The 24,159-nt window shown below is 38.7% G+C and overlaps 1 protein-coding gene across 2 annotated transcripts in view; it reads right to left on the reverse strand.

Annotated features, from left to right (window-relative positions):
* Positions 1–318: 318 nt before the first annotated feature.
* Positions 319–24,159, reverse strand: part of LOC115517976 (protein adenylyltransferase SelO-like) — a 37,108-nt gene continuing 13,267 nt past the window's right edge. Inside the window, exons 10-19 of one of the 2 annotated variants that reach the window (XM_030321131.2) lie at positions 23,461–23,533; positions 21,754–21,837; positions 20,927–21,056; positions 16,431–16,475; positions 16,253–16,334; positions 16,070–16,162; positions 13,294–13,373; positions 11,364–11,407; positions 3,954–4,033; positions 319–571 (exon numbers count right to left, since the gene is read on the reverse strand). In XM_030321131.2, coding sequence (XP_030176991.1) covers positions 449–571; positions 3,954–4,033; positions 11,364–11,407; positions 13,294–13,373; positions 16,070–16,162; positions 16,253–16,334; positions 16,431–16,475; positions 20,927–21,056; positions 21,754–21,837; positions 23,461–23,533 — 834 coding nt within the window. In that variant the 3' untranslated portion in view covers positions 319–448. Of the gene's footprint in view, positions 572–3,797; positions 3,874–3,953; positions 4,034–11,363; positions 11,408–13,293; positions 13,374–16,069; positions 16,163–16,252; positions 16,335–16,430; positions 16,476–20,926; positions 21,057–21,753; positions 21,838–23,460; positions 23,534–24,159 lie in introns of those variants that run through there. The other variant, XM_030321132.1, reaches the window with a different exon arrangement.

A 24,159-nucleotide genomic window follows, 5' to 3' on the forward strand; every position in this document is an offset into this window, starting at 1 on the left:
TTCCATTACAGTTATTGATTAGAACAAAAATGATCACAAAGATGTTCCAAAGAATAGGTCCAGTTTATTTGGTTAAAAAAAAAAATAAATTGCATACATAATCCTTTTTATGAAATGTGAGACTGTCATCAAAATGTAGATGGTCATTAAGAATTTATCAAATGGTGGGGCACCCAGGTGGCTCAGTCGGTTAAGCATCCCACCTCAGCTCAGGTCATGATCTCACAGTTTGTGAGTTCGAGTCCCGCATCAGGCTGTGTGCTGAAAGCTTAGAGCCTGCTTCCAATTCTGTCTCCCTCCCTCTCTGCTCCTCCCCTGCTCATGCTCTCTCTCTCTCCTTCAAAAATAAATAAAAACGTTAAAAAAAATTTTTTTAAAGAATTTATCAAATGGATGATTCTATGTTGAGTTCAATGACAAAAGTATCCCTTCATTTCTTTAACCTAAATCAAGATGAGCAGCTAACTTTGAGGTCCTTGGCCCAAGAAGGAGTAGGTGAGGAGTAACCTGCTTTTTCAGCTGCAGAATGCTTCTGGAAAGGATGCCGAAGAACACGCTGGAGAAGATGGACCTGGCAAACAATTGAAGCACATAGATGCACATTTTCTTCCTCAGGACCTATCAATTTTCTAAATTCCCAGAATGACAAGGTTAAATTGAAATTTCTTTAAAAATGTTTAAACACTGTATGTTGTATTAAAATTTCAACTATACTTGTTACTTAAAATTTCTGTCATTCCACAGAAAGTTCCTTTAAGTACTAGTTTTGTGTTAAAACAGGAGAACAAATATGTACCCTCTCAAAAAGACTATATATATATATATATATATATATACACACACACACACACACACATATACACATACATACATATATCCTGATAATTCAGCAATTCTTTCACAGAATTAAGAGAATTATAATTTTCTAAAATATTTACAAAAAGAAAATAATGTCAGTGGTTTGCAGTCTTTCCAAAGCAAGGGCATGGATTCCAACTCATGCCACTTCCTCATTTGCACTTTGACCCATGGTAATAAACTGAGGCATCAAAAAACACACCTCTTTCAACAATAATTCTAGGATTTAAATGTTTCTTCTCATCCAGTTATGAAATAAATAAGTCGTGGAGATGTAATGTATAGCATGGTGACTAAAGTTAACAATAATACAGTATAGCAGTTGCTAAGAGAGTAGACTGGAAAAGACTTCATCACAAGAAAAAAAAATGTGTAACTATGTATGGTGATGGATGTTAGCTGGACTTACTGTGGTCATCATTTTACAGTATATACAAATATTGAATCATCATGTCGTACACCTGAAAGTAATATAATGTTATATGTCAACCATACTTCAGTTAAAATATATTTTTGGTGCATTTCCTTTGGTATTTTTGGTGCATATCATTTCCTTGGGTGTTAATAAAGGAATGCTTAGATCTATTGGTAGAAAAAGGTACATGATTGTCTATACTAAGAAAGTACCAAGAGATCGAATAGAGGGTATTACTGTATTACTAATATTTAATAGGAAGACAGAATCATCATCAATATGGTGCTTTTAGAGCCCCTCTCAGCTTCCCCCAGGGTTCTTTCTATACATACACTTTTACCAAAGTTAGTCTTATTTATGCCTATTCTACTCTCACTTGCTGGCTAAAAATCTCCCTGAATACATTTTTATACTTCTTCACCGCACCTTGCATAGAGTAGATTCTCAAGAAGTGTGTTTAATGCAAACAGGTAAACACAAGTTGTGTGTGTAAACGGTTACCCATATAAAGGTTTAACAAAATCTTTTTCCTTTCCTGCATGAGAATTTAACCCTGAATTAACTGTCTGGCTCTGTTCCCCTGGTAACTTGATGAGGTGGTATGACAACTATGTCACCATATAACATTGCTTATGACTGACAAGTAGCATCTGGATGGGAAAACTGTAAATACCTGACAGCGTGTTTTGGGTTTTCTCTAGTGTGGTGACTCGGTATAAGGCAGGCCGCTCATGGGGACACTGGAGACTATGCCTATGCAGTTGTTACAAGAGATACTGGTTTCTATGGAGCATGAAGCTTTTAAGCCAGGGCTATCCCTTCGTCTTCCCAGTGTGGACCTCGTCTGTGCACACCTGAGCTTCACTGCCGTGCCGGGCTACTGGCATGGACTGAACTCCTGCAAATGAGGAGCCGATGCTGCCCTGCTGGTAAGCCATTTCTGTCATCTTTTTATTTAGTTAGTTTTTTTTAGTTTTTTCTTTAATGTTTATTTATTTATATTGAGACAGGTAGAGAGAGAGTGTGCACATGAGTGGGGGAGGGGGAGAAAGAGAGGGAGAGAGAGAATCCCAAGCAGGCTCCATGCTGTCAACGCAGAGCCCCACATGGGGCTCCATCTCATGAATCGTGAGATCATAACCTGAGCTGAAATCAAGAGTTGGCCCCTCAACCAACTGAGCCACCCAGGCACCCCCTGTTGTCCATCTTTCTGAGCTGAGTGGGGCTCTGTGCGGATGGCTCAGAGCCTGGAGCCTGCTTCAGATTCTGCGTCTCCCTTTCTCTCTGCCCCTTCCCCGCTCGCGCTCTCTCTCTCTCAAAAACAAACATTGAAAAAAAGATATTTTAAAATATTTTCTAAAATGAAAACCTAGATTTGTCAAGCTAATTGAACTACTGAAATATAAAGTTAATGCAAGTTCCAAATTAGAAATAGCAAAAATAGTTTCTCAGGCCAGCCCTGATCAGTTGGTAGTGACCATGCACACTCTGTGGAGAGAATGATTCTAAGGGAAAGAAGGCAAGAGCATCCATAACACCTACTCCAGTGCAGCACAGAGTGACAGCATGAACACCAAGGCCATCCCCCCCTTTTTTTTAACTTTTTAAAATGTTTATTTGATTTTTTAGAGAGAGAGAGAGTGCAAGCAGGGGAGGGGTAGAGAGAGAAGGAGACATAGAATCCAAAGCAGGCTCCAGGCTCTGAGCTGTCAGCACAGAGCCCAATGCAGGGTTCGAACACATGAGCTGCAAGATCACAACCTGAGCTGAAGTCGGATGCTCAACTGACTGAACCACCCAGACGCCCCAAGGCTGTTCCTCTTCTAAAAAAAAAATAATTATGTACATTGCATTGTAAATAACTGATTGTGAAGTATTTGAAGCATACAAGAAAGTATGCAGAACAATACAATGAACACTTGTATATCCTCCACTCAGCTTTAGAAATCAAATACTTCCAATATGACTGGAGCCCAATAGGAGTCTCCTTCCCTAATGCAAATTTCTTCCTTGCCTCCAAGTAACCACAGTCCAAAAATGATATTTATCATCTTTATTCATTTTGTTACTTTTGTTATACACACATGCATCCCTAAGTGACATACAATTTTGCATGTTTTGCACTGTATTTAAGTGGTAATAAGCATGTGGTATATATTCCTTTGCCCCTTGCTTGTTTTGCTTAACATTACATGTGGGATTCATCCATGCAGATGCACATAGACCCAGTTCATTTATCTTCACTGTTGTCAGTATGAATTTAAGTGGACCCACATTGCTAGTGCGTTGGACACCCAGTAGAAGCAAAAGTAATTCCCTTTGGGGAGATGCACCCTTAAATCAGGCTTCACTGGATTCCACAGATTGAAATCCAAAACTCCAAAACATAAACAAGAAGCAGCAGCATCAAACCCTCAGAAGTTTAAGTAATATAGATTTATGATATAAATGAATCTTTAAAATTTTAAATCCATTAAAGAATGGATTTTTTTTAATTTAAATTTTTTTATTTTAAAAAATGAAACAATGATTTACTGATAAAGAGAGACCAGGCAACAAGAAGGAAAAGCTGGTACTGGCAGTGGTCTAGTTTCACGTGTCTGCAAACAAAGTAAGTGTGCTTAAAATATGATACACTTAAAATTAGTAAATATAAACCCAGGAGACTCACACACCATACCTCTGAAAAATCATTCCTTTCTGCTTTTCGCACTGCGGATTCTGCCATCCAGTTCCTCAGCACATACCTAGGATTAACAGCTTCAGAGGGAAAAGTGTGTTTTGGAACAATTACTAAGTCCGCAAAGGCAATATGAAATCTCCCCCAAAATTAGATAAGCTTTAAGAACTTTGCTGGAAGGCACAAATGAGAAGCAAAGATCAGCATCAGTCAATTCTGATTGTTTATAAACAATGTACAGTGTCTATTATCTTATGGTACAGAAAACACTTTTTTGAGCGCTATGAGCAGTACTGGGTTTGGTTTTTCTCTTCAGTGGTTCATCATTACTTTGAGATTTTTGCACCATATTCAGTTCACTGAGTATTTTTTTTTTTAACGTTTATTTATTTTGAGAGCGAGTGGGGGAGGGACAGAGAGAGAGGGACAGAGAGAGAGCATCCCAATCAGGCTCTGTAGGATCAGGCTGCTTCCTACAACCCTGAGAACATGACCTGAGCCAAAACCAAGAGTCACACACTTAACCGATTTAGGCGCCCCTCACTAAGCATTTTCTAAGACTGGAGAAAGTAGTGAATGCATCTGCATTAGGCCCCACAGCCTGAGTGGAGGTGGGGGAGGAGAAGTTGCTACTTTTAACATCCTCAAGCTCAGAATTAAGGTCTGACTTAGTGGGACTGCTTAATGTTCATGCTGCCAAGAGCAAGGATGAAGGGTTACAGGAAGGCAAAATTCCTTATAAATTTACATTTTTGATAGTAACCACACATTTTTTCATATTGAAGGTAGTATAATGGCACATTTAAAAAATTCCAGAAACTATGTCTTTATTGGAGATGAGCTTTTTCCAAAACAATTTATCAACTGAGTGGAGAGGGAGGATGCTTATCCCCACTGGCACAACAGAAATTCCGAGCAGACTCCAGAAATTACAATTTTGTGATTCTCAACAGTTTTCCAAACTACTTGAATGGTGGAAACATACAAATTCCCTTTCAACTTGGTTTTAAAGATCTGCCATGATATGACAGATAATCTAATAATATAAGTGCCTTGTGACCCAGCAATTCTCTAGGAATGTAGTCTATGAAAACAAATTAGAACTTAAAAAGTATTATTTACATTAAAGAAAACCAGAAACAATTTAAATACTTAATATTAGGGGAATGGTTAAGTAAAACACTGTATGCCCTTCCTAAGAAATATTATCCAGCCATTAAAAATGTTACATTATAAAGAATGAAGTAGTAAGGAAAAATGCCTTATTTATTCTTGGTAAAAAAAAAAAAAAAAAAAAAAAAAAAATATATATATATATATATATATATATATATATATATATATATAAAATTATACCATAGTATGATTACCATCACATATTTCTCCTAATCAATACACATGAAAAAGACTAGAAGTAAATACATCAAAAAGTAAATAGTAACTATGTTTACAAATACAGGGGATCTGTTTTTAGTCTTTCTGCATTTCTCAATTTTAATGTTTTATTTTTGCAAGCAACAGAGAGAGAGAGAGAGAGAGAGAGAGAGAGAGAGAGAGTGAGCAGGGGAGGGAAGGGCAGAGAGAGAGGGAGACACAGAATCTGAGACAGGCTCCAGGCTCTGAGCTGTCAGCACAGAGCCCAACGCAGGGCTCGGACTCCTGAACCATGAGATCATGACCTGAACCGATGTTGGCCACTTAACCAACTGAGCCACCCAGGTATTTTTCAGTTTTAAAGAATTCATACAGAACTCCTTTAAAATAAAAACGTGTACACAAAAATATGTACAGTCTTTAAACAAAAAGAAAACTAATGTGCAAGGGATGTTGTGGAAGTGCTTAGCTTAGGCAGAGGGAGAGAGGAAGCTTCCAATTAAAAGCTTGACAAATCTGGGGTGCGTGGGTGGCTTAGTCGGTTGAGCGGCCAACTTCAGCTCAGGTCATGATCTCACAGCTCGTGAGTTCAAGCCCCACATCAGGCTCTGTGCGACAGCTCAGACCCTGGAGCCTGCTTCGGATTCTGTGTCTCCCTCTCTCTCTGCCCCTAACCCACTCGCATTCTGTCTCTGTCTCTCAAAAATAAATAAACATTTAAAAAAATTTTAAGTTTGGCAAATTTGACACACATGTCATAGAAACCTGACAGTAAAATACTATTAAAACATACTGGGAATTTCAGCTACAAGCAGAAGTGCTTTGGACCAAGTTACAAATATGTAAACTACTTGAAAATCAGATAATTATAGACGTTTATAAGATTATTTGAGGAGTTATCTAATTCTGTACATTTTTATCTAGTTGGGAACTTTCTGTTGGTAGGTTCTTTCTTTTGGCAATAAAATGTTAAGCAGTGGGTTAATGAGGATTATGTCCACACACAAGCCCAGCCAGAGTTACATATAATGTGATAATCCCTGATCCACTAGAGTGTTGACTACGTAAGGGCAGGACTCAAATTCATGTTTGAAGTCTCATCTTTAAACAATGAGATGGTGCAAAAAAAGGGAATATAAGAGGGACTTAGTATATCTTTCTGAAAAGGTAAATTTAGCTGTCAAGAGAGTTAAGGCTATGTTTTACTGAGTACATCATAATACAAAGAAAGCATGCCATTGCTACCCTCAATTGGAAAAGATCAGTATATCAGAAAGACTCAACGTCCATAAAACACTGAGCACTTCAAATTATTAAGCTCAACCAATCTCTAACAGGCTGGCAATGAAACAGGAAAATGGCAACTCTATCATTTATCTAGTTCAATAAAAATAAAAATAAATCTTATCCTCATAATTGTTAGTTATTAACATAAGTTAAAAGACAAATTATTTCAAATATAGCATCTTCCATTCTTTCTTTTTTTTTGAGAGAGAGAGACAAAGTATGTGCATGCAGGGAAGAGGGGCAGAGAGAAAAATAGAGAGAGAGAATCTTAAGCAGGCTCCACACTCAGTGCAGAGCCTGACACAAGGCTCAGTCCCACAACCCCAGGATCATGACCTGAGCCAAAATCAAGAGTTGGATGCTCAACTGACTGAGCCACCCAGGCACCCCATCTCTGTTTTTTTTAATGTCCAGGAAGAAGAATGAAGAAGGAATTTTTTCTTTATCCTAGTATCTACAAAAGGTCAGGTCTAAAATATTTACTTGAGGCCACAATTTACATTTATACCTGTGGACTAGGCCTACAGTTATATTTTATAATGAGGCTCAAACCCAGGATTTCAACATAGTTGGCCTTGAGCTCTACAATAGCTGTGTTCTAAGGACAAATAAAGATTCTTCTGAGCCTGTGCCACAAATTCACTACTAGGCACAAAGAAAGCAGAATTACACTGATGCATTTTCAGAATTACAACCAAGTTAGTTTTATTTCAGAAACCCACTTATATAATGCTGGAGCTATAATGGCTTGCCTAGATGCATAGTAAGGACAGTCATCAAAAGCATTTATTAAAGTTTTAATATGAGCTGGGCTGTGTGGGCACAGTGTGACATAAAAGAGAAGAGATCAACGTCCTCTGGTGGCTTAGGATCATAGAGTTATTTGGAGGTTTAAAAATAATAAATCTTGCAGAATTAAAAAAAAAAATTCTAAGACCTTTAAAACACTATTCTTTAGGGACACCTGGGTGGCTCAGTTGGTTAAGCGTCCGACTTCACCTCAGGTCATGATATCATGGTTCATGAGTTCAAGCCCTGCATCAGGCTCTATGCTGACAGCTCAGAGCCTGGAGCTTGCTTCCGATTCTGTGTCTCCCTTTCTCTCTGCCCCTCCCCTGCTCACTCGCTCTCTCTCTCTCTCTCTCTCTCTCTCCCAAAAATACACATTAAAAATTTTTTTTAATTTTTTAAATAAATAAAACACTCATCTTTGATGTTCCCATTGCTTGCAATTTGGAGCATCTACAAAAAAATTTTAAAGCAAACCTTCCCCTAATCTACTATTAATTTTTTTAATGTTTTGAAACAATATATAACAGCAATATATTTTTAGTCTTTTGGTTTCTAGAAAACATTAAGTCATCCCAGTCTTCCCAACAACCCTGTGACGAAGATACTTAATGTACTCTATACTAGTATTATAGCTGATGCTTATCGAGTACTTATTATGTGCCAACTACTATCTCCCTGAATTTGTGCAACACCCTATGATGTAAATGCACTTTATAGGTGAGAAAACAAAAGAGGGGTCAACTAGATAGAAATGTTTTAAAACTGGATGGTCACGGTTGCACAATTTTTTTAATTAATAATTTATTTATTTTTTAACTTACATCCAAGTTAGTTAGCATATGGTGCAACAATGATTTCAGGAGTAGATTCCTTAATGCTCCTTACCCATTTAGCCCATCCCCCTTCCCACAACCCCTCCAGCAGCCCTCTGTTTGTTCTTTATATTTAAGAGTCTCTTATGTTTTGTCCCCCTGCCTGTTTTCTTTTTAATTTTTTTTTAATGTTGATTTTTGAGAGAGAGACATACAGAGTGTGAGAAGGGGAGGGGCAGAGAGAGGGAGACATTAGAATCCAAAGTAGGCTTCAGGCTCTGAGCTGTCAGCACAGAGCCTGACGTGGGGCTTGAACCCACAAACCGTGAGATCACGACCTGAGCTCAAGTCGGATGCTTAACTGACTCAACCACACAGGTGTCCCGTCCCCCTCCCTGTTTTTATATTATTTTTCCGTCCCTTCCCTTATGTTCATCTGTTTTGTATCTTAAAGTCCTCATATGAGTGAACTCATGATATTTGTCTTTCTCCAACTGACTAATTTCACTTAGCATAATACCCTCTAGTTCCATCCACATTGTTGCAAATGACAAGATTTCACTCTTTTTGATTGCCAAATAATACTCCATTGTACATATATATACCACATCTTCTTTATCCACTCATCTGTTGATGGACATTTGGGCTCTTTCCATACTTTGGCTATTGTCGATAGTGCTGCTATAAACATTGGGGTGCATGTGCCCCTTTGAAACAGCATACCTGAATCCCTTGGATAAATACCTGGTAGAGTTGCACAATTTTTTAAATTTAATCTAAAAAAATCACGGTACACTTAAAATGAGTGAATTTTATGTAAATGATACCTCAGTAAGGTCCCTAAAAAGTATATATACACACCAGAAAGAGAAAAGGAGGGATGAAGGAATCAAATGACTTGCTTAATAACATGTAGGAAATAAATGGCCAAACCAGAGCTCGGGCACAGCAGGCCCACCTCTGGAGCCCGTGCCATGCTATCTCTCTGAGGAAAATAAATTCAGGTCAAGACCATACGTAGGAATGAAGACTCCCTAAGGGAAATGAAGAATTGGACTTCACTACACAGGACACTCTTCTTAGATGTTTTATTTCTTCACACCTATACAATTCTTTAATTCCACATCCCTGATACACATTGTTGCATGAATTTGTGCAATCAATTTCTTATATATTTGCATTTTCATATCAGTTAAACATATAATAATAACATATGGAAGTGTGCCTTTAAAAACATAACTGAGCTATCATTATGAACTTTTATCATGCCTTTGCTCTTTGTGAAAATTTATCTTTTTCCCTTCCTTGAGAGCCCACTGTTCAGCACTTACTGTTTCTCTAACATAACTCAAAGCTGCAGCCTTGGGGCGCCTGGGTGGCGCAGTCGGTTAAGCGTCCGACTTCAGCCAGGTCACGATCTCGTGGTCCGTGAGTTCGAGCCCCGCGTCAGGCTCTGGGCTGATGGCTCAGAGCCTGGAGCCTGTTTCCGATTCTGTGTCTCCCTCTCTCTCTGCCCCTCCCCCGTTCATGCTCTGTCTCTCTCTGTCCCAAAAATAAATAAACGTTGAAAAAAAAAATTAAAAAAAAAAAAAAAAAGCTGCAGCCTTGACTTCACTGAAATTTCTTTCATTTTATCATCTCATCCATCCTGTCATAACCAAACAAATCCAAATACTAAAGACTTCCACCACATGTTATTCTTTCAATTTCTTCTTTCTCTTGACTGCTGACTGTCCATATTCTGAGCTGGCTTATAAATTCTGTACAAATGCAGCAGTGGACAGAAGTGGAAACTAAATCCATGCTGGGCCTCAAATAGATCACTCACTTCTCTGTAAAAACTAAACTTGGTTTTATTTCTACAATAAGGTCTTGAGTTCAAGAAGCAATCTCATTCCCTAACCTCACATGGAATGTGAGCATCATCATTATTTCATTCACATGTATCGGCCACCCTGATGACACACACTAGCTCTCTATACAAGTCCTAAGTGAGGCAGGAGTGCTCAGGCACTCAGCTTAACTTCTTTGATCTTGTTAGACTCCATACCGCAAAAATAACTAACTTCCATTGTTTTCTTCACCAAACCAACCGTGAAGTCACATGGTAAACTGAAATCAGTATTAGAGATGATTTATTTTCAGAGCTATCATTTACTGGATGTGTATTATGGCCCCGGCACTGTGACTAGATACCTTACATATATTATTATGCTCCAATAGTACATCCCTGCAAAATATCCCCATTATACAACAACTAAGGACTTTTAAACTCAGAGAGTTAAGTATCTTTCAGATCATACAGCTAAAAAGTCACAAGAGGAGATTCATCTGCCAGATCCCCAAACTCACCTTCTTTCATCATAACCCAAACTACCTTGTCTCTCCCCATCTTTTAAGACTATATCTTATTGGGGCACCTAGATGGCTCAGTCACTTAAGCGTCCAACTTCAGCTCAGGTCATGATCTCTAGGTCTGTGAGTTCAAGCCTTGCTTTGGGCTCTGTGCTGACAGCTCAGAGCCTAGAACCTGCTTCAGATTCTGTGACTCCCTCTCTCTCTGCCCCTACCCTGCTCACACTCTGTCTCTCTCTCAAAAAAAAATAAATAAACATTTTAAAAAAAAGACTATATTATTTTAGGAACGCTTGGGTGGCCCAGTCGGTTGAGCGTCCAACGCTTGATTTTGACTCAGGTCATGGTCTCATGGTCTTGGGATTGAGCTCTGCATTGGGCTCTGCACTGTGGGCATGGAGCCTGCTTGGGAATCTCTGTCTGTCTGTCTGTGTCTGTGTGTGTGTCTCTCTCTCCCTCTTCTGCCCTTCCCATGCTAGCACATGCATGATATGCCTCTCTCAAATAAAATTTTAAAAAGGACTATATGATTTTAACATCTGTATGCAAACTTATTAAAAGCAGAACTATTATACTGTGTGAAATGTCATTAGGCAAGCTCATAGATGACACTTCAACTCAACTAAAATACACTCAAGTAAAATTATCCTAGTTAACAACAAGCCAAAAATACCAACACCAAAACCAAAAACAACCCCTCAGTTCCTCAAGTAATTACTTCCAGCTTTCAAAAGAATGTTGCTTTTATGTGATAATCCTTAAAATTGGAAAAATCAAAAGGCTTACTTACTTGTCATTCTTTTTCTTCTTTCAGAATCTGAATCGTTCATGTTACTAACAATGAATAAAACAAAGGACAAAATTAACCACTGTCTCCTTACATCATAGCTTTTTTTCAAAAGGGTGGGAATTATTTCACAAGACAAATATTGGGAAAAAAACATTTAAAAATCACATTGCATCAGTGTCTGAAAGGAAGATAGAAAATACTGAGTTTGCGACACATCCCCAAAGGCAAGGGAATTAAAAGCAAAAGTGAATTACTGGGACCTTATGAAGATAAAAAGCTTCTGCACAGCAAAGGAAACAACCAACAAAACTAAAAGGCAACCAACGGAATGGGAAAAGATATTTGCAAATGACATATCGGACAAAGGGCTAGTATCTAAAATCTATAAAGAGCTCACCAAACTCCACGCCCGAGAAACAAATAACCCAGTGAAGAAATGGGCAGAAAACATGAATAGACACTTCTCTAAAGAAGACATCCAGATGGCCAACAGGCACATGAAAAGATGTTCAGCGTCGCTCCTTATCAGGGAAATACAAATCAAAACCACACTCAGGTATCACCTCACGCCAGTCAGAGTGGCCAAAATGAACAAATCAGGAGACTATAGATGCTGGAGAGGATGTGGAGAAACGGGAACCCTCTTGCACTGTTGGTGGGAATGCAAATTGGTGCAGCCGCTCTGGAAAGCAGTGTGGAGGTTCCTCAGAAAATTAAAAATAGACCTACCCTATGACCCAGCAATAGCACTGCTAGGAATTTACCCAAGGGATACAGGAGTACTGATGCATAGGGGCACTTGTACCCCAATGTTCATAGCAGCACTCTCAACAATAGCCAAATTATGGAAAGAGCCTAAATGTCCATCAACTGATGAATGGATAAAGAAATTGTGGTTTATATACACAATGGAATACTACATGGCAATGAGAAAAAATGAAATATGGCCTTTTGTAGCAACGTGGATGGAACTGGAGAGTGTGATGCTAAGTGAAATAAGCCATACAGAGAAAGACAGATACCATATGGTTTCACTCTTATGTGGATCCTGAGAAACTTATCAGGAACCCATGGGGGAGGGGAAGGAAAAAAAAAAAAAAAAAAAAAGGACGTTAGAGTGGGAGAGAGCCAAAGCATAAGAGACTGTTAAAAACTGAGAACAAACTGAGGGTTGATGGGGGGTGGGAGGGAGGGGAGGGTGGGTGATGGGTATTGAGGAGGGCACCTTTTGGGATGAGCACTGGGTGTTGTATGGAAACCAATTTGTCAATAAATTTCACATATAAAAAAAAAAAAAAGAAAATACTGAGTTTGATTAAATAATATACAAAATACTACCTTGTTTAATTATTTTAGGTAATTCCAAGTCTTTTATTTTTACCAATTAAAAAATAGTTTTGTCTAAAAATCTAAATTTTCTGATACTTTTCCTTATCTTAAACATGGTTTTCTGAAAATAATTTAGCTTTTTCTTGATTAATCATGGTTGTCTTTATAAACAGCCTTCAGGGACCATTAAACTGGGAAAAGCTATTTCTTCCTGTGGTTTTCCCGTCTCTCAGTTCAGGGGCCACTACCTACAATGTCTTTACTCCCAAGTAATTCACTGTGATTTATGAAACAAGTAACTTGTCACAAGTGTAGAAGATGTGACAACTAACAGGCATGGATAGAAACCTGAGAAGCTCTTCTCCAGAGCTTCAGGGCATGGGCTCCCAAGGAACTTGGGGAACAGTGTTATCAGAGTTGGGGTGAGCAGACAGGTGCTCTCTGCATGGGTGAGGTGTTGCTGTGGACGCCTAGGCAGATGCAAAGTACTCAGCAGTAGAAGGAAATGTTGGAGAATTAAAGAAAGAGAGGCTTGATGGCTTGACTCTGGTAAAGTAATACAACATTGCATCCTTTTTCGGAAATGGTTAGATTGCCTTACCTCTTCAGTCTCAGCAGGTACTGGGATACCCAGGCTGGAAAGAGCTTGTGCTTGGAAATCATATTCAGTGCCCAGAATTGCTAAATGAAAATACAATAATAGGCTGCTTAGTATATTAATATTGGTTCAGTTTATTTTAACTTCATATTACTTCAAATTATATTCCTTAATAATAACTTACCCAGATTTTTTAAGACATGCTATTTCAAGTAGAAGTGGTACTATAAAAAGAATAATATTTTCTTTTTCTTGTTTTTTAATGTTTATTTATTTTTAGAGGAAAATACATGTGAGCAGGGGAGGGGCACAGAGAGAGGGAGAGAGAATCCCAAACAGGCTCCATGCTATCAGCACAGAACCTGACGTGGGGCTTGAACTCACAAACCGTGAGATGGTGACCTGAGTAGAAATCAAGAGTCAGACACTTAACCGACTGAGCCACCCAGGTGGCCCTTCCTTCTCTTTATATAACATTCAACTCTAGAGTCCTAATTCATGGAAAGCCATATAATGGCATGATTTAAGATACATAAAAAACAAAGTTCTTATAGAGATTACACATGAATACTGATATTACCAAAAGCTTTCCTTTAAATAATGTGTAATTTACTTTTAAAAACTTAATTTGCGGGGCAAATTGAGGAGGCCCAAAGAGGGGTTCCTCACTACTCCAAGCATTCTCTAACACGAAATTCTAGCCCTACAACTACGGGCTAAGAGCTCCATAGCATGAAGGGGCTTCATCTGGCATGGGTAAACACGAGAATCAGATCCTGATATTTACCTATCGACAGATAATAAACTGAAAGCTAACAATAATTTACTTTTATTACTATATTGAGCTACTTACTGTGAAGGGCTCATGGGAAAAAGATGCAGATAGTCCAGAGGTTAAGAACAAAGGCTCTGGAGAAAGCTGCCAGTGTTTGAACCCAGCCAGCCACTTACTAATTGTGTGAGCTGGCACTACATAGCCTCTCCATGCCTCAGTTTCTTTACCAGTAAAATAGAAATAACAGTGGTACCTGCCCATATGTCATGGCACAGATTATACATATAAAATGCTTAGAATAGTGCCTGAAACATAATAAGCACTCAATAAATGTTAGCTATTAGTGTTATTATTATTAATTTTTCATTACTTTGTAAAGCATTTACTATAATGTCTGTCCCAGAGTAAGTTTTTTTTTTTTTTTTTTTTTTTAATATTTTTAATTTTTTTTTTTTCAACGTTTATTTTTGGGACAGAGAGAGACAGAGCATGAACGGGGGAGGTGCAGAGAGAGAGGGAGACACAGAATCGGAAACAGGCTCCAGGCTCTGAGCCATCAGCCCAGAGCCTGACGCGGGGCTCGAACTCATGGACCGCGAGATCGTGACCTGGCTGAAGTCGGACGCTTAACCGACTGCGCCACCCAGGCGCCCCCCCAGAGTAAGTTCTTAATAATACTGGGTTCTCAATAAGTGCTTCTTGAATAAATAAATGCATTGTGAGGCTATAAAAAGATAACATTAACTAGGCACAGAATGTCATGTAATATAATGAAGAGATTGAAATTTCAAAAAATAAGGCTGAATTTTAATCTCAAAAACAATAATAAACAGTGACTACAATATAAAATACTTAAACCTGTTCAAAAAAGAAACAGGCCCAAAATGGAGTCACTTGTGCTAAGCCCACATCACCAAACCAAAACTTAATACCTAACCTAATTGCAGTTTCAACCTCCCCCAGGAAGGTAATCTTAATTGGTCAGCTGGAACTCCCGGGTCAGCAGCAGTGAGGTAATCCACCTGATAGACCCCTACCATCCTTCCCCCAAAAGATGACATAATCTGCTCTTTCCTTGTCCCTGTCCCCTTCTGCCTATAAAAGTCCCCCATTTTGTACAGCTCCTCAGAGCTCCTTTCTGTTTGCTAGGTGGGATGCTGCCCCATTCATGAATTGTTGGATAAAACCCATTGGATCTTCAAATTTATACAGCTGAATTTTGTTTTTTAATAGACCTTAGAAATAGATCTAGGTATCTAAAAATCTGTAAGTAAGAATCTTCTGGTAGTACCCATAATATTTCATAAATGCAATGTGTTTGTGTTGAAATAAAAAGGCAACACATATTTTTAAAACTAAGTTAAGCCCCTGCCACTTTAGAGACCGTTTGACAGTTTCTTAAGGAATCAAACATATGTTTTACTAAACAATCCAGCAATTCCACTCCTAGTATCTATCCAAGAGAAATGAAAACATATGCTCACACCAAAACTTGTACATGAATGTTCAGATCAGTATTTACTCACAGTAACCAAAAAGTGGAAATAACCCAAATGTCCATCAACTGGTAAATGCATCAGCCAAGGTGGTATATCCATACAGCAGAGCACCGCTCAGTAACAAGGAGGAAAGAATTACCGATACAGATAACACCATGGCTGAACCTCAGAACTAGGCTAATGGAGAAGCAAAAGACTACACACTGTATGAGTCCACCTATAGGAAATGTCTAGAAAATGAAAACCGTGAGACACAAAATTAATTAGTAGGTGGTTGGGGGCTAGGAGTGGAAACAGGGATTAACTGCAAATGGGCAGGAAGGATCTCTTTTAGGGTGATGGAATTGTTCTAGAATTGTGATAACTGCATAGATCTATAAATTTTTTAAAAATCATTGAATTATATGCTTCAGGCCAGTGGAATTTCATGGTATGTAAATTATACCTCAATAAATCTGTTAAAGAATACTGAATTAATAGAAAAACAAATGTCGCAAATTACTACCTGGGGAATGTTGAGCTCCTGTAACTGGCTTTGAGTTATCTCGCTGAGCTGCCGAAATGTCATTGTAAAATCAGCTGCTGTCTTTTCCATGAGCTAATGAAAATGATTGTATTTATCAATCTCAATTCTTCAAGAATAGTAATTCAAATACAAGGAAAAAAAGATATAAAATGACAAACTCACATGTAAGAGAAATGCAATTAAATCATCATCACCCTTTGTTTCCCCAAGTAATCCCAATTTGGCTTTGAACAATTCTCTAAATCTGAAAGAGAAATGTTATTTCAATTCAACTCACTATTTTAAGAATTGTCCCCAAACCAACCAGGATGCTTTAGTATCTGTATTCAAAAGGACAAACCTTGTATAATAAAGAACTGGATACCCCTCAAGAATCTGAGCAGCTCTACAGGAAGAAAAAAGGAAGGACAATGAAATCTTTATTTAAAATTAACATTCTTAAATTATCAGAACAAAGTGAACCTTTTCATATATTAAATATAATTATTATATTTACCAATCTCAATTCCCATATTTCATAAAAATATAAAGATTAAAGCATTCTTAACCTTAAACTCATCTTTTTTTTTTAAGTTAGTTTATTTTTGAGAGAGAGAGAAAGAGGGAGCATGCACAAGTGGGGGAGGGGCAGAGAGACAGACGAGGAGGAGAGACACAGAATCCAAATCCAAAGCAGGCTCCAGGCTCTGAGCCGTCAGCACAGAGCCCAATGTGGGGCTGAAACTCACAAACTGTGAAATCATGACCTGAGCCCAAGTCAGACATTTAACCGACTGAGCCACCCGGGTGCATCCCCCCCTTAAACTCATCTTTAAACAAATTAAGTTTCTACTTTTTTTTTTTAACTTTTTAAATGTTTGTTTATTTTTGAGAGAGAGAGTAGGCAAGCAAGGCAGGGGCAGAGAGAATGGGGAACAGAGGATCCAAAGCAGACTCTGCACTGACAGCGGAGAGCCCAATGTGGGGCTCGAACTTGCAAATTGTTAGATCATGTCCTGAGCCAAAGTCAGACACGAAACTAACTAAGCCACCCAGGTGCCCCTAGTTTCTATTTTTTTTTTTAATGTTTATTTATTTCGATGAAAGAGAGTGCATGTGCATGAACCAGGGGAGGAGGGGCAGAGAGAGAGAGAGAGAGAGAGAGAGAGAGAAAGAATCCCAAGCAGACTCTGTGCTGTCAGTGCAGAGCCCAAAGAGGGGCTTATCTTTTTTTTTTTTTAATGTTTATTTATTTTGAATGAAAGAGAGCATGTGAGTGTGCAAGGTGGGGGGGGGGGCAGCAGAGAGAGAGTGAAAGAGAGAATCCCAAGCAGACTCCATACTGTCACACTGCGGAGCTGGATGTAGGGCCCAAACTCATAAACCATGAGATCATGACCCCGGCTGAAACCAAGTCAGTCACTTAACCAACTGAGCCACCCAGGTGCCTCTATTTCTTAATATTCTTAAATGTATTTTAAATTATACAAAAGCTCAACTCTTCCTGCAGCTCCACTCTCTTTACCTTACTGACCTCACCCCATACAAGTCTTCCCCTTGCTCATTCTGAAGCAGCCATAGAGGCCTTCTTGTTGTCCCTTAAACACCCCACATACCCACTAATGGCCTCTGCACAGCCTAGTCCCTTGTCCAGAGCACCCTTCCCCAAGCATCTGTGTGGCTTGCTCCTGTGACTCCTTCAAGCCTTTGCTCAGTGAGATGCTGATTATCCTTTTAAAACTGCAAACCCTTCCCTATCCCCTGCTTTATTTTTCTCCATAGTATTTACCTCCTTTCTAATTGGCTATGTAACTATTTATTCTGTTTGACTGTCTCTCCCACCGGAAGGAAGTACCACAAGGACACAATTATTGTGCTGTTTTATTTACTGCTATCCCCCCGGCACTTGGAACGGTGATGGGCACCTCAATAAGTATTTGTCTTATGAATAAATGGACTCTGCAGGGCAAAGGGGATATAAAATTAATGGAGACAAAAGTGACTGTTCAATGAATAACATCTTATGTTGCTTTGATTTTGAACTATGTGATGTATTACCAATACATTTTTAAAATATATTAATTAAGGAAACCATAGATGGCATATAAAACTTTTATTGTAGCAATTTTTTTGCTACCCAGGATTAATGAAATCACTATATGGTTTGCCATCCATTTGTGATCTTGTTGTACTGGAAATGGTAAGTTTTAGACTTAGGGGAGTGCGGGGGAGACAGAAAAGGTAAATATACTCTATCTCCTAGCAAATACATTAAAGACACACAAATGATTAAAATGTGATCCTGCCCTTAAGGAGTTGAATGTCCACTGGTTATATCAAGAAATGTTTTAACAGTCTCTGTAATTATTAACATACTTAGATTATTATTCATGCTTATTGATATACATACAGGAGATATTTCGAGTAACTAAGTATAAATATTACTTATTTATAATAAGTTGCCTATTTATTATTTACTCTGTTGTTTAAAAAGGCAACCATGTACCACTTTTTCTTCAGCCTAAATTCAGAATGAGAGATCACACAATGGTCAGATTGTGATTAAAAGTTCAGCTTTATCACTGACAAAAGCTAGTCTGGAGAATATGGCTTAAGTCTGTGGATAAATAGGCATGTTAACAAATTGTGCCTAAATTAGAAAGTTTTACTCACTCAGTTACTAAAACAGCAGTCACAACTGTGGACCTCCCCCCCCCACCTTGGGCACACCCCTATAAAATTTTCATATAAAAAAGCAGAAAATGTACTCTCTCCCTGGACTGACAGCTTTCCAAAAAGAGAGGTATTAATAGGAGGAGCCTCACAAGTTTAGTTTCTTCTCCCATATTCATCAAACGGATCATTAACCCTTCCTTCCCCAAATAGGAGTAAGTGGAGAAAGAGAAGGACTGTGTACTCTAATGAAGACCCCCCCCCCCCAACCACAATGAACCACTTTTAAGAGTATTCAAGCCCAAAGACTAAACCAGAGATAGATGTCAAAGGAAGATGGCAGTTCAAATGAATTTTTGGTGCCTGCCCCTCCCTGCTCTAATTCAGCCTCTCTCCCCTGGCTACAGAGTCTTGGGGCCTGGAGTGTCTGGGCAGGACTGCAGGCCCTCACTCGTGAGGTACAGCATGGCTGAGCCGAGCAGGCCCTACCTGTATATATGCTACTGGAAAGAGTTCGTGGGCTCCCTGGCTTCTTCAAGCCTACAGGAAACCCGCTAAAACCTGTCTACCCCAGAAGGTGGGAGAATGCTAGCTTGGTGCTGAGGAGAGCTGGGAGCAGAGAGGCAGCCTACCAGAGGCCCAGTGGAAAGCTGAAAACTTGCCTGTGCGTACTCTGCTGGCACATGAAGGGTGTATCACCACATAACTGGAGCTGAGCCCCAACAGAGAGGCAAAGGGAAGTAACACAGTACCAAAGTGGGCTCGTACCCGCGGAGAAGAAAAACGAAGGAATGACAGAACAGTTGGCCCTTAGTAAAATGGAACTGCTCTTGGAGACAGATAACAATATGAAAATAATAATAATAATAATAATAATAATAATAATAATAATAAGATACTTAACAAGAACAAACTATACCTTAGTAGGCATTCTAGAACTACAAAATATTGTTTCAGACTACAAAATTCAGTAGATGAATTGAGAGAGAAGACAGATACTCCTGAGACTCGATTTTGTGGCCTAGAAAATCAACTAGAAGAAATACCACAAAATACTATGCAAAAATACAAAGAAATGGAAAGCATAAGTAAAAATAATAATAATAATAATAATAATAATAATAATAATAAACAAATTGGGAACATATTGAGGATTCATACAAATAATGGAGTGTCAGAAGCACAAAAAGAAATGGATGGAAGAAAGTCAATACATAAACAACAGCAGAGATTTCTCTCACTGGGTATATAGTTACAGTCGGAGAAGCAGAACGCTTATTGATGCTATAGAACAAGGGATTTATTTTTGGAATTTGACCTATGATTGTGGGAGCTGGTGAAGAATTATATATAACACTGTTGCTTCTGTGTCTGGTTTTGGGGCTAAAAGCCAGCAGTGAAGACAAGACAGAAAATTGGATGTGAGGGGCACCTGGAAGGCCCTGTCAGTTAAGCATCCAACTTTGGCTCAGATCATGATCTCAGTTTGTGAGCCCGAGCCCTGCATTGGGCTCTGTGCTGACAGTGCAGAGCCTGCTTTGGATCCTCTGTCCCTCTCTCTCTGCCCCTCCCCTGCTCATGCACACACACACTCTCTCTCTGTCTATCTCAAAAATAAACATTAGGGGTGCCTGGGTGGCTCAGTCTGTTGAGTGTCTGACTCTTGGTTTTGGCTCAGGTCATGATACCGCATTTTATGGGTTTGAGCCCCGCATCCAGGCTCCATGCTGACAGTGCAGAGCCTGCTTGGGATTCTGTCTTTCCTTCTCTCTCTGCCCCTCCCTGGTTGTTCTGTCACTCTCAAAATGAGTAAATAAATTTTAAAATAACTAAAATAATTTTTTAATAAACATTAAAAAGCTTTTAATGTTTCTTATTTTTCAAAAAAAATGATCATTTGGGGTGCCTGGGTGGCTCAATCAGTTAAGCCTCCGACTTTGGCTCAGGTCATGATCTCACAGTTCGTGAGTTCAAGGCCCATGTCAGGCTCTATGCTGACAGCTCAGAGCCTGGAGCCTGCTTCCGATTCTGTGTCTTCCTCTCTCTCTGCCCCTCCCCTGCTCATGCTCTGTCTCTCTCTCGCTCGCTCTCAAAAGTAAATAAACATTAAAAACAAATTTTAAAAAATCATTATACAAATATATTTTTCCACAGATTTAATTAGTGGATTTAGGATTTACTCACAGCTGCCTTTGCCTAGGATCCAGTATTGGGTTTAAAGCTTGCAACAACTTGTTTAAATTAAATATCCCAATATTGGCCTGATTTCCTATTTTATATCTTCCTTCATCATCAGATGTGTTTGGGACAAAATCTGTTGAAAACAAAAAACACTAGCATTTTGTAGTGGGGATAATTGTCTCTAAGTTTATATTTACACTTAATAAATTTACAATTATTAGATGTATTTATATTTATTAAATCTTTGTCTATAAACATTTAACTCAAAAGTAACATAAACACTTACTACCCATACACATGAAATTCTTTTTAAATATGAATATGAATATTTGCCTAAAAGAGGCAAGTTCTAACCTGCAAGAATTTTCAGGGGATCACACATATACTTCAAACTCTACCTCAAGTCATGTCCTCCACCCTCCACGAAGCCCGCCTGGATCCCTCCTTGTAAGTATTGTGTTACTGTTACCTCCATTTTATAGGTTGGTAAAGTGCCAAGTTAAGTGACTTGTCCAAGGGCACAGAGCCGCTAAGGGTCAGATGCCCGAAGTCACACCCGCATTGGTCTCACATATGTTCCCCACTCCCCTCCCTGGCATCTTCTCTAATATGTCATTCTTTAAGGGCACAGACCACAAAGGACTCATTTTTGAATCATTATAGCCCCAGAAGATTAAGTACCACGTTTTATGAGTGAACCCAATTCTCTCTACTACCCCACCACTGTATTACCTATAACAGTTTATCTAAAATAAACCTGTGATAATTTTTTAGTGAAATAAGGTATATGTGTGTAAACATATACATGTTTACATATAAATCACTCTTACCTGGATTATAGGCTTCCATAAAACCAAATGGACCATAGTCAATTGTAATGGATAACAAACTGAAGTTATCAGTATTACAAACACCTGAAACCACAACAAAAAGTTTCTGAAAACACGGTAATAAAACAATAAAGCATTTTTAAATGTATAAAATTATCCAGAATAGAAAAGGTAATGGAAATGCATTTGTTTTGGAAATGCGGCAAAATTAGATTATCAATTGAAAGTTTAACTGGTGATACCAAATAGCTTAATATATATTAAAACTATATTTTTAAATTAAATTTACCCTTTTGTTTTATACCCTACCCCTGCAAAGATTTCAAACACTGCAGGAACAAAAGCCCCAAGAAATAAAAATTCTTCTTACTTATCCTCAATTTCTAGCATTTGTTTAAACAATATATGTTACTTGGAACGGAATTGAGGCTAATAAAGGAATAAGATTAATTCATATTCAAAGGATGGGAAAAGGGAAAAACATGGCTATGCATTCCAGTAACAGTCACCAGCTGTGGGGAGAGAGTATGCCTCCCAGGCCGGTGAGGCCATGGCTGGGGTAGGAAGAAGCCGGGGAATGAATACACCAGCTTGTTACATACAGGATATTTGGCAACGGTGTCCAATATAGAGTTTCAGCTTTTCTCTGTTTACAAAACGTGAACTATACAGACTCTCTAACCCAGCCATTCCACTTTAGGGGTCTATCCTCAAAAAGTCACCTTCAAGAATACAAAGATACAGTTGCATGGTAGTCACTGCAGCAGAGTTCATAATAGCAAAAACTCTGAAATGCGGAGCCCGCTCTCCCTACCCCAACCACCCCAAGAGAGATACACGGAGTATGTGTGTGATAAGCTAAGCGGATTTCAAGAAGTTTTGCAATGTGGGAATTCCGTTTGGTATTTATCTAGACACATTAGTAAGTGTACGATTTGTTTTTCAGTTATTCTTAGTTCAGGCACATATTCCTCCCTATGCAACTTCACACACAAGATGGCTTCATACATACAAGCCAGGCCTGCTTTTTTCAAAGATTATGAATATCCTCCAAAACAGTCCAAAAGAATTGATAGGAAATGGTTAACAATGATTGCCCTGGAAAATGGAATTCACACTCACTTCTGTATATTTTAAAGCATTTTTTTAATGTTTATTCATTTTTGAGAGACAGAGCATGAATGGGAAAGAGGCCAAGAGAAAGGGAGACACAGAATCTGAAGCAGGCTCCAGGCTCCAGGCTGCCAACACAGAGCCTGACACGGGGCTTGAACCCACGAACCACGAGATCATGACCTGAGCCGAAGCCAGCCACTTAACTGACTGAGCCATCCAGGCACCCCTCACTTCTGTATATTTTAAATTCTTTACCTTAAGCATGTAGTGCTTTTATACTTAAGATTTTTAAAACAGCTTTAAAGAGATCTAAATATAATACATGTAGCCACGAGGTTAAAAAGCTTTACAGGTAATAACATCCTCATCAAATTGAGGATGCCTACTCTATTTTGTGTATACTGTTCCCCTCAAAACCATTTCAAACACGAGAAAATTGTTTCTCTGTTGCTGAAAACAAATTCATAGGCTATAAATGTTAAGAAGCTCATCAGCAGGAATATTTTGAGGCACACAAAAAAGAAGTCTTCTGCTTCAACAAATTAACTCTACTTCCCCAACAGAAAAATGACACATCAGTAGATAACTTACCATGAGCAAAACCAACAGACATCCACAAGGCAATGAGTTGTGCTGTCTCTGATACCACAACAGAGAAGAAATCCTAAAATAAAATTCAGAAATTTGTCAGATTTTTCAGGAATGCATACTCTTTTAGAATCTTCTGGTAAGTCACAAGGAGAACATGGAAAACATTCAGAGAGCCAAAACCTAACTAAAGAAATGGAAATTACTAGGTGTAAGAAAAACATGGAAGAATGTAGGGAATTAGCAAGAAATAATCTCTAATGGCTCAGACAAAGTATTATGGCCAGGCTTTCCCCACATCCAGTAAGAACAGGGAAAGCATTAGAATTCAGCACAAGGGAGTTAAAAGTAAAGTGAGTTCTTAAACTTTGAAACGAATGGCCAACAAAAATAATGCCATTCCATTCTCTGTGACTGCTAAGAGGGTAAAAGAGGGTACAATGATCAAAACATTTCCACAAGAACAGAAAATTAGGGGTGCCTGGGTGGCTCAGTCGGTTAAGCATCTGACTCTCGGTTGAGGCTCAAGTCATGGTCTCATGGTTCGTGAGTTTGAGCCCCACGTCATGTTCCATATTGACAGCTCAGAGCCTGGAGCCCGCTTGGGATTCTGTGTCTCCCTTTCTCTCTGCTCTCCCCTGCTCACACTGTCTCTCAAAATAAATAAATAAACAAACCTAGAAAGAAAGAAAGAAAGAAAGA

The sequence above is a fragment of the Lynx canadensis genome, chromosome B4, assembly GCF_007474595.2.
Source record: "Lynx canadensis isolate LIC74 chromosome B4, mLynCan4.pri.v2, whole genome shotgun sequence".
Lineage (NCBI taxonomy): Eukaryota > Metazoa > Chordata > Mammalia > Carnivora > Felidae > Lynx > Lynx canadensis.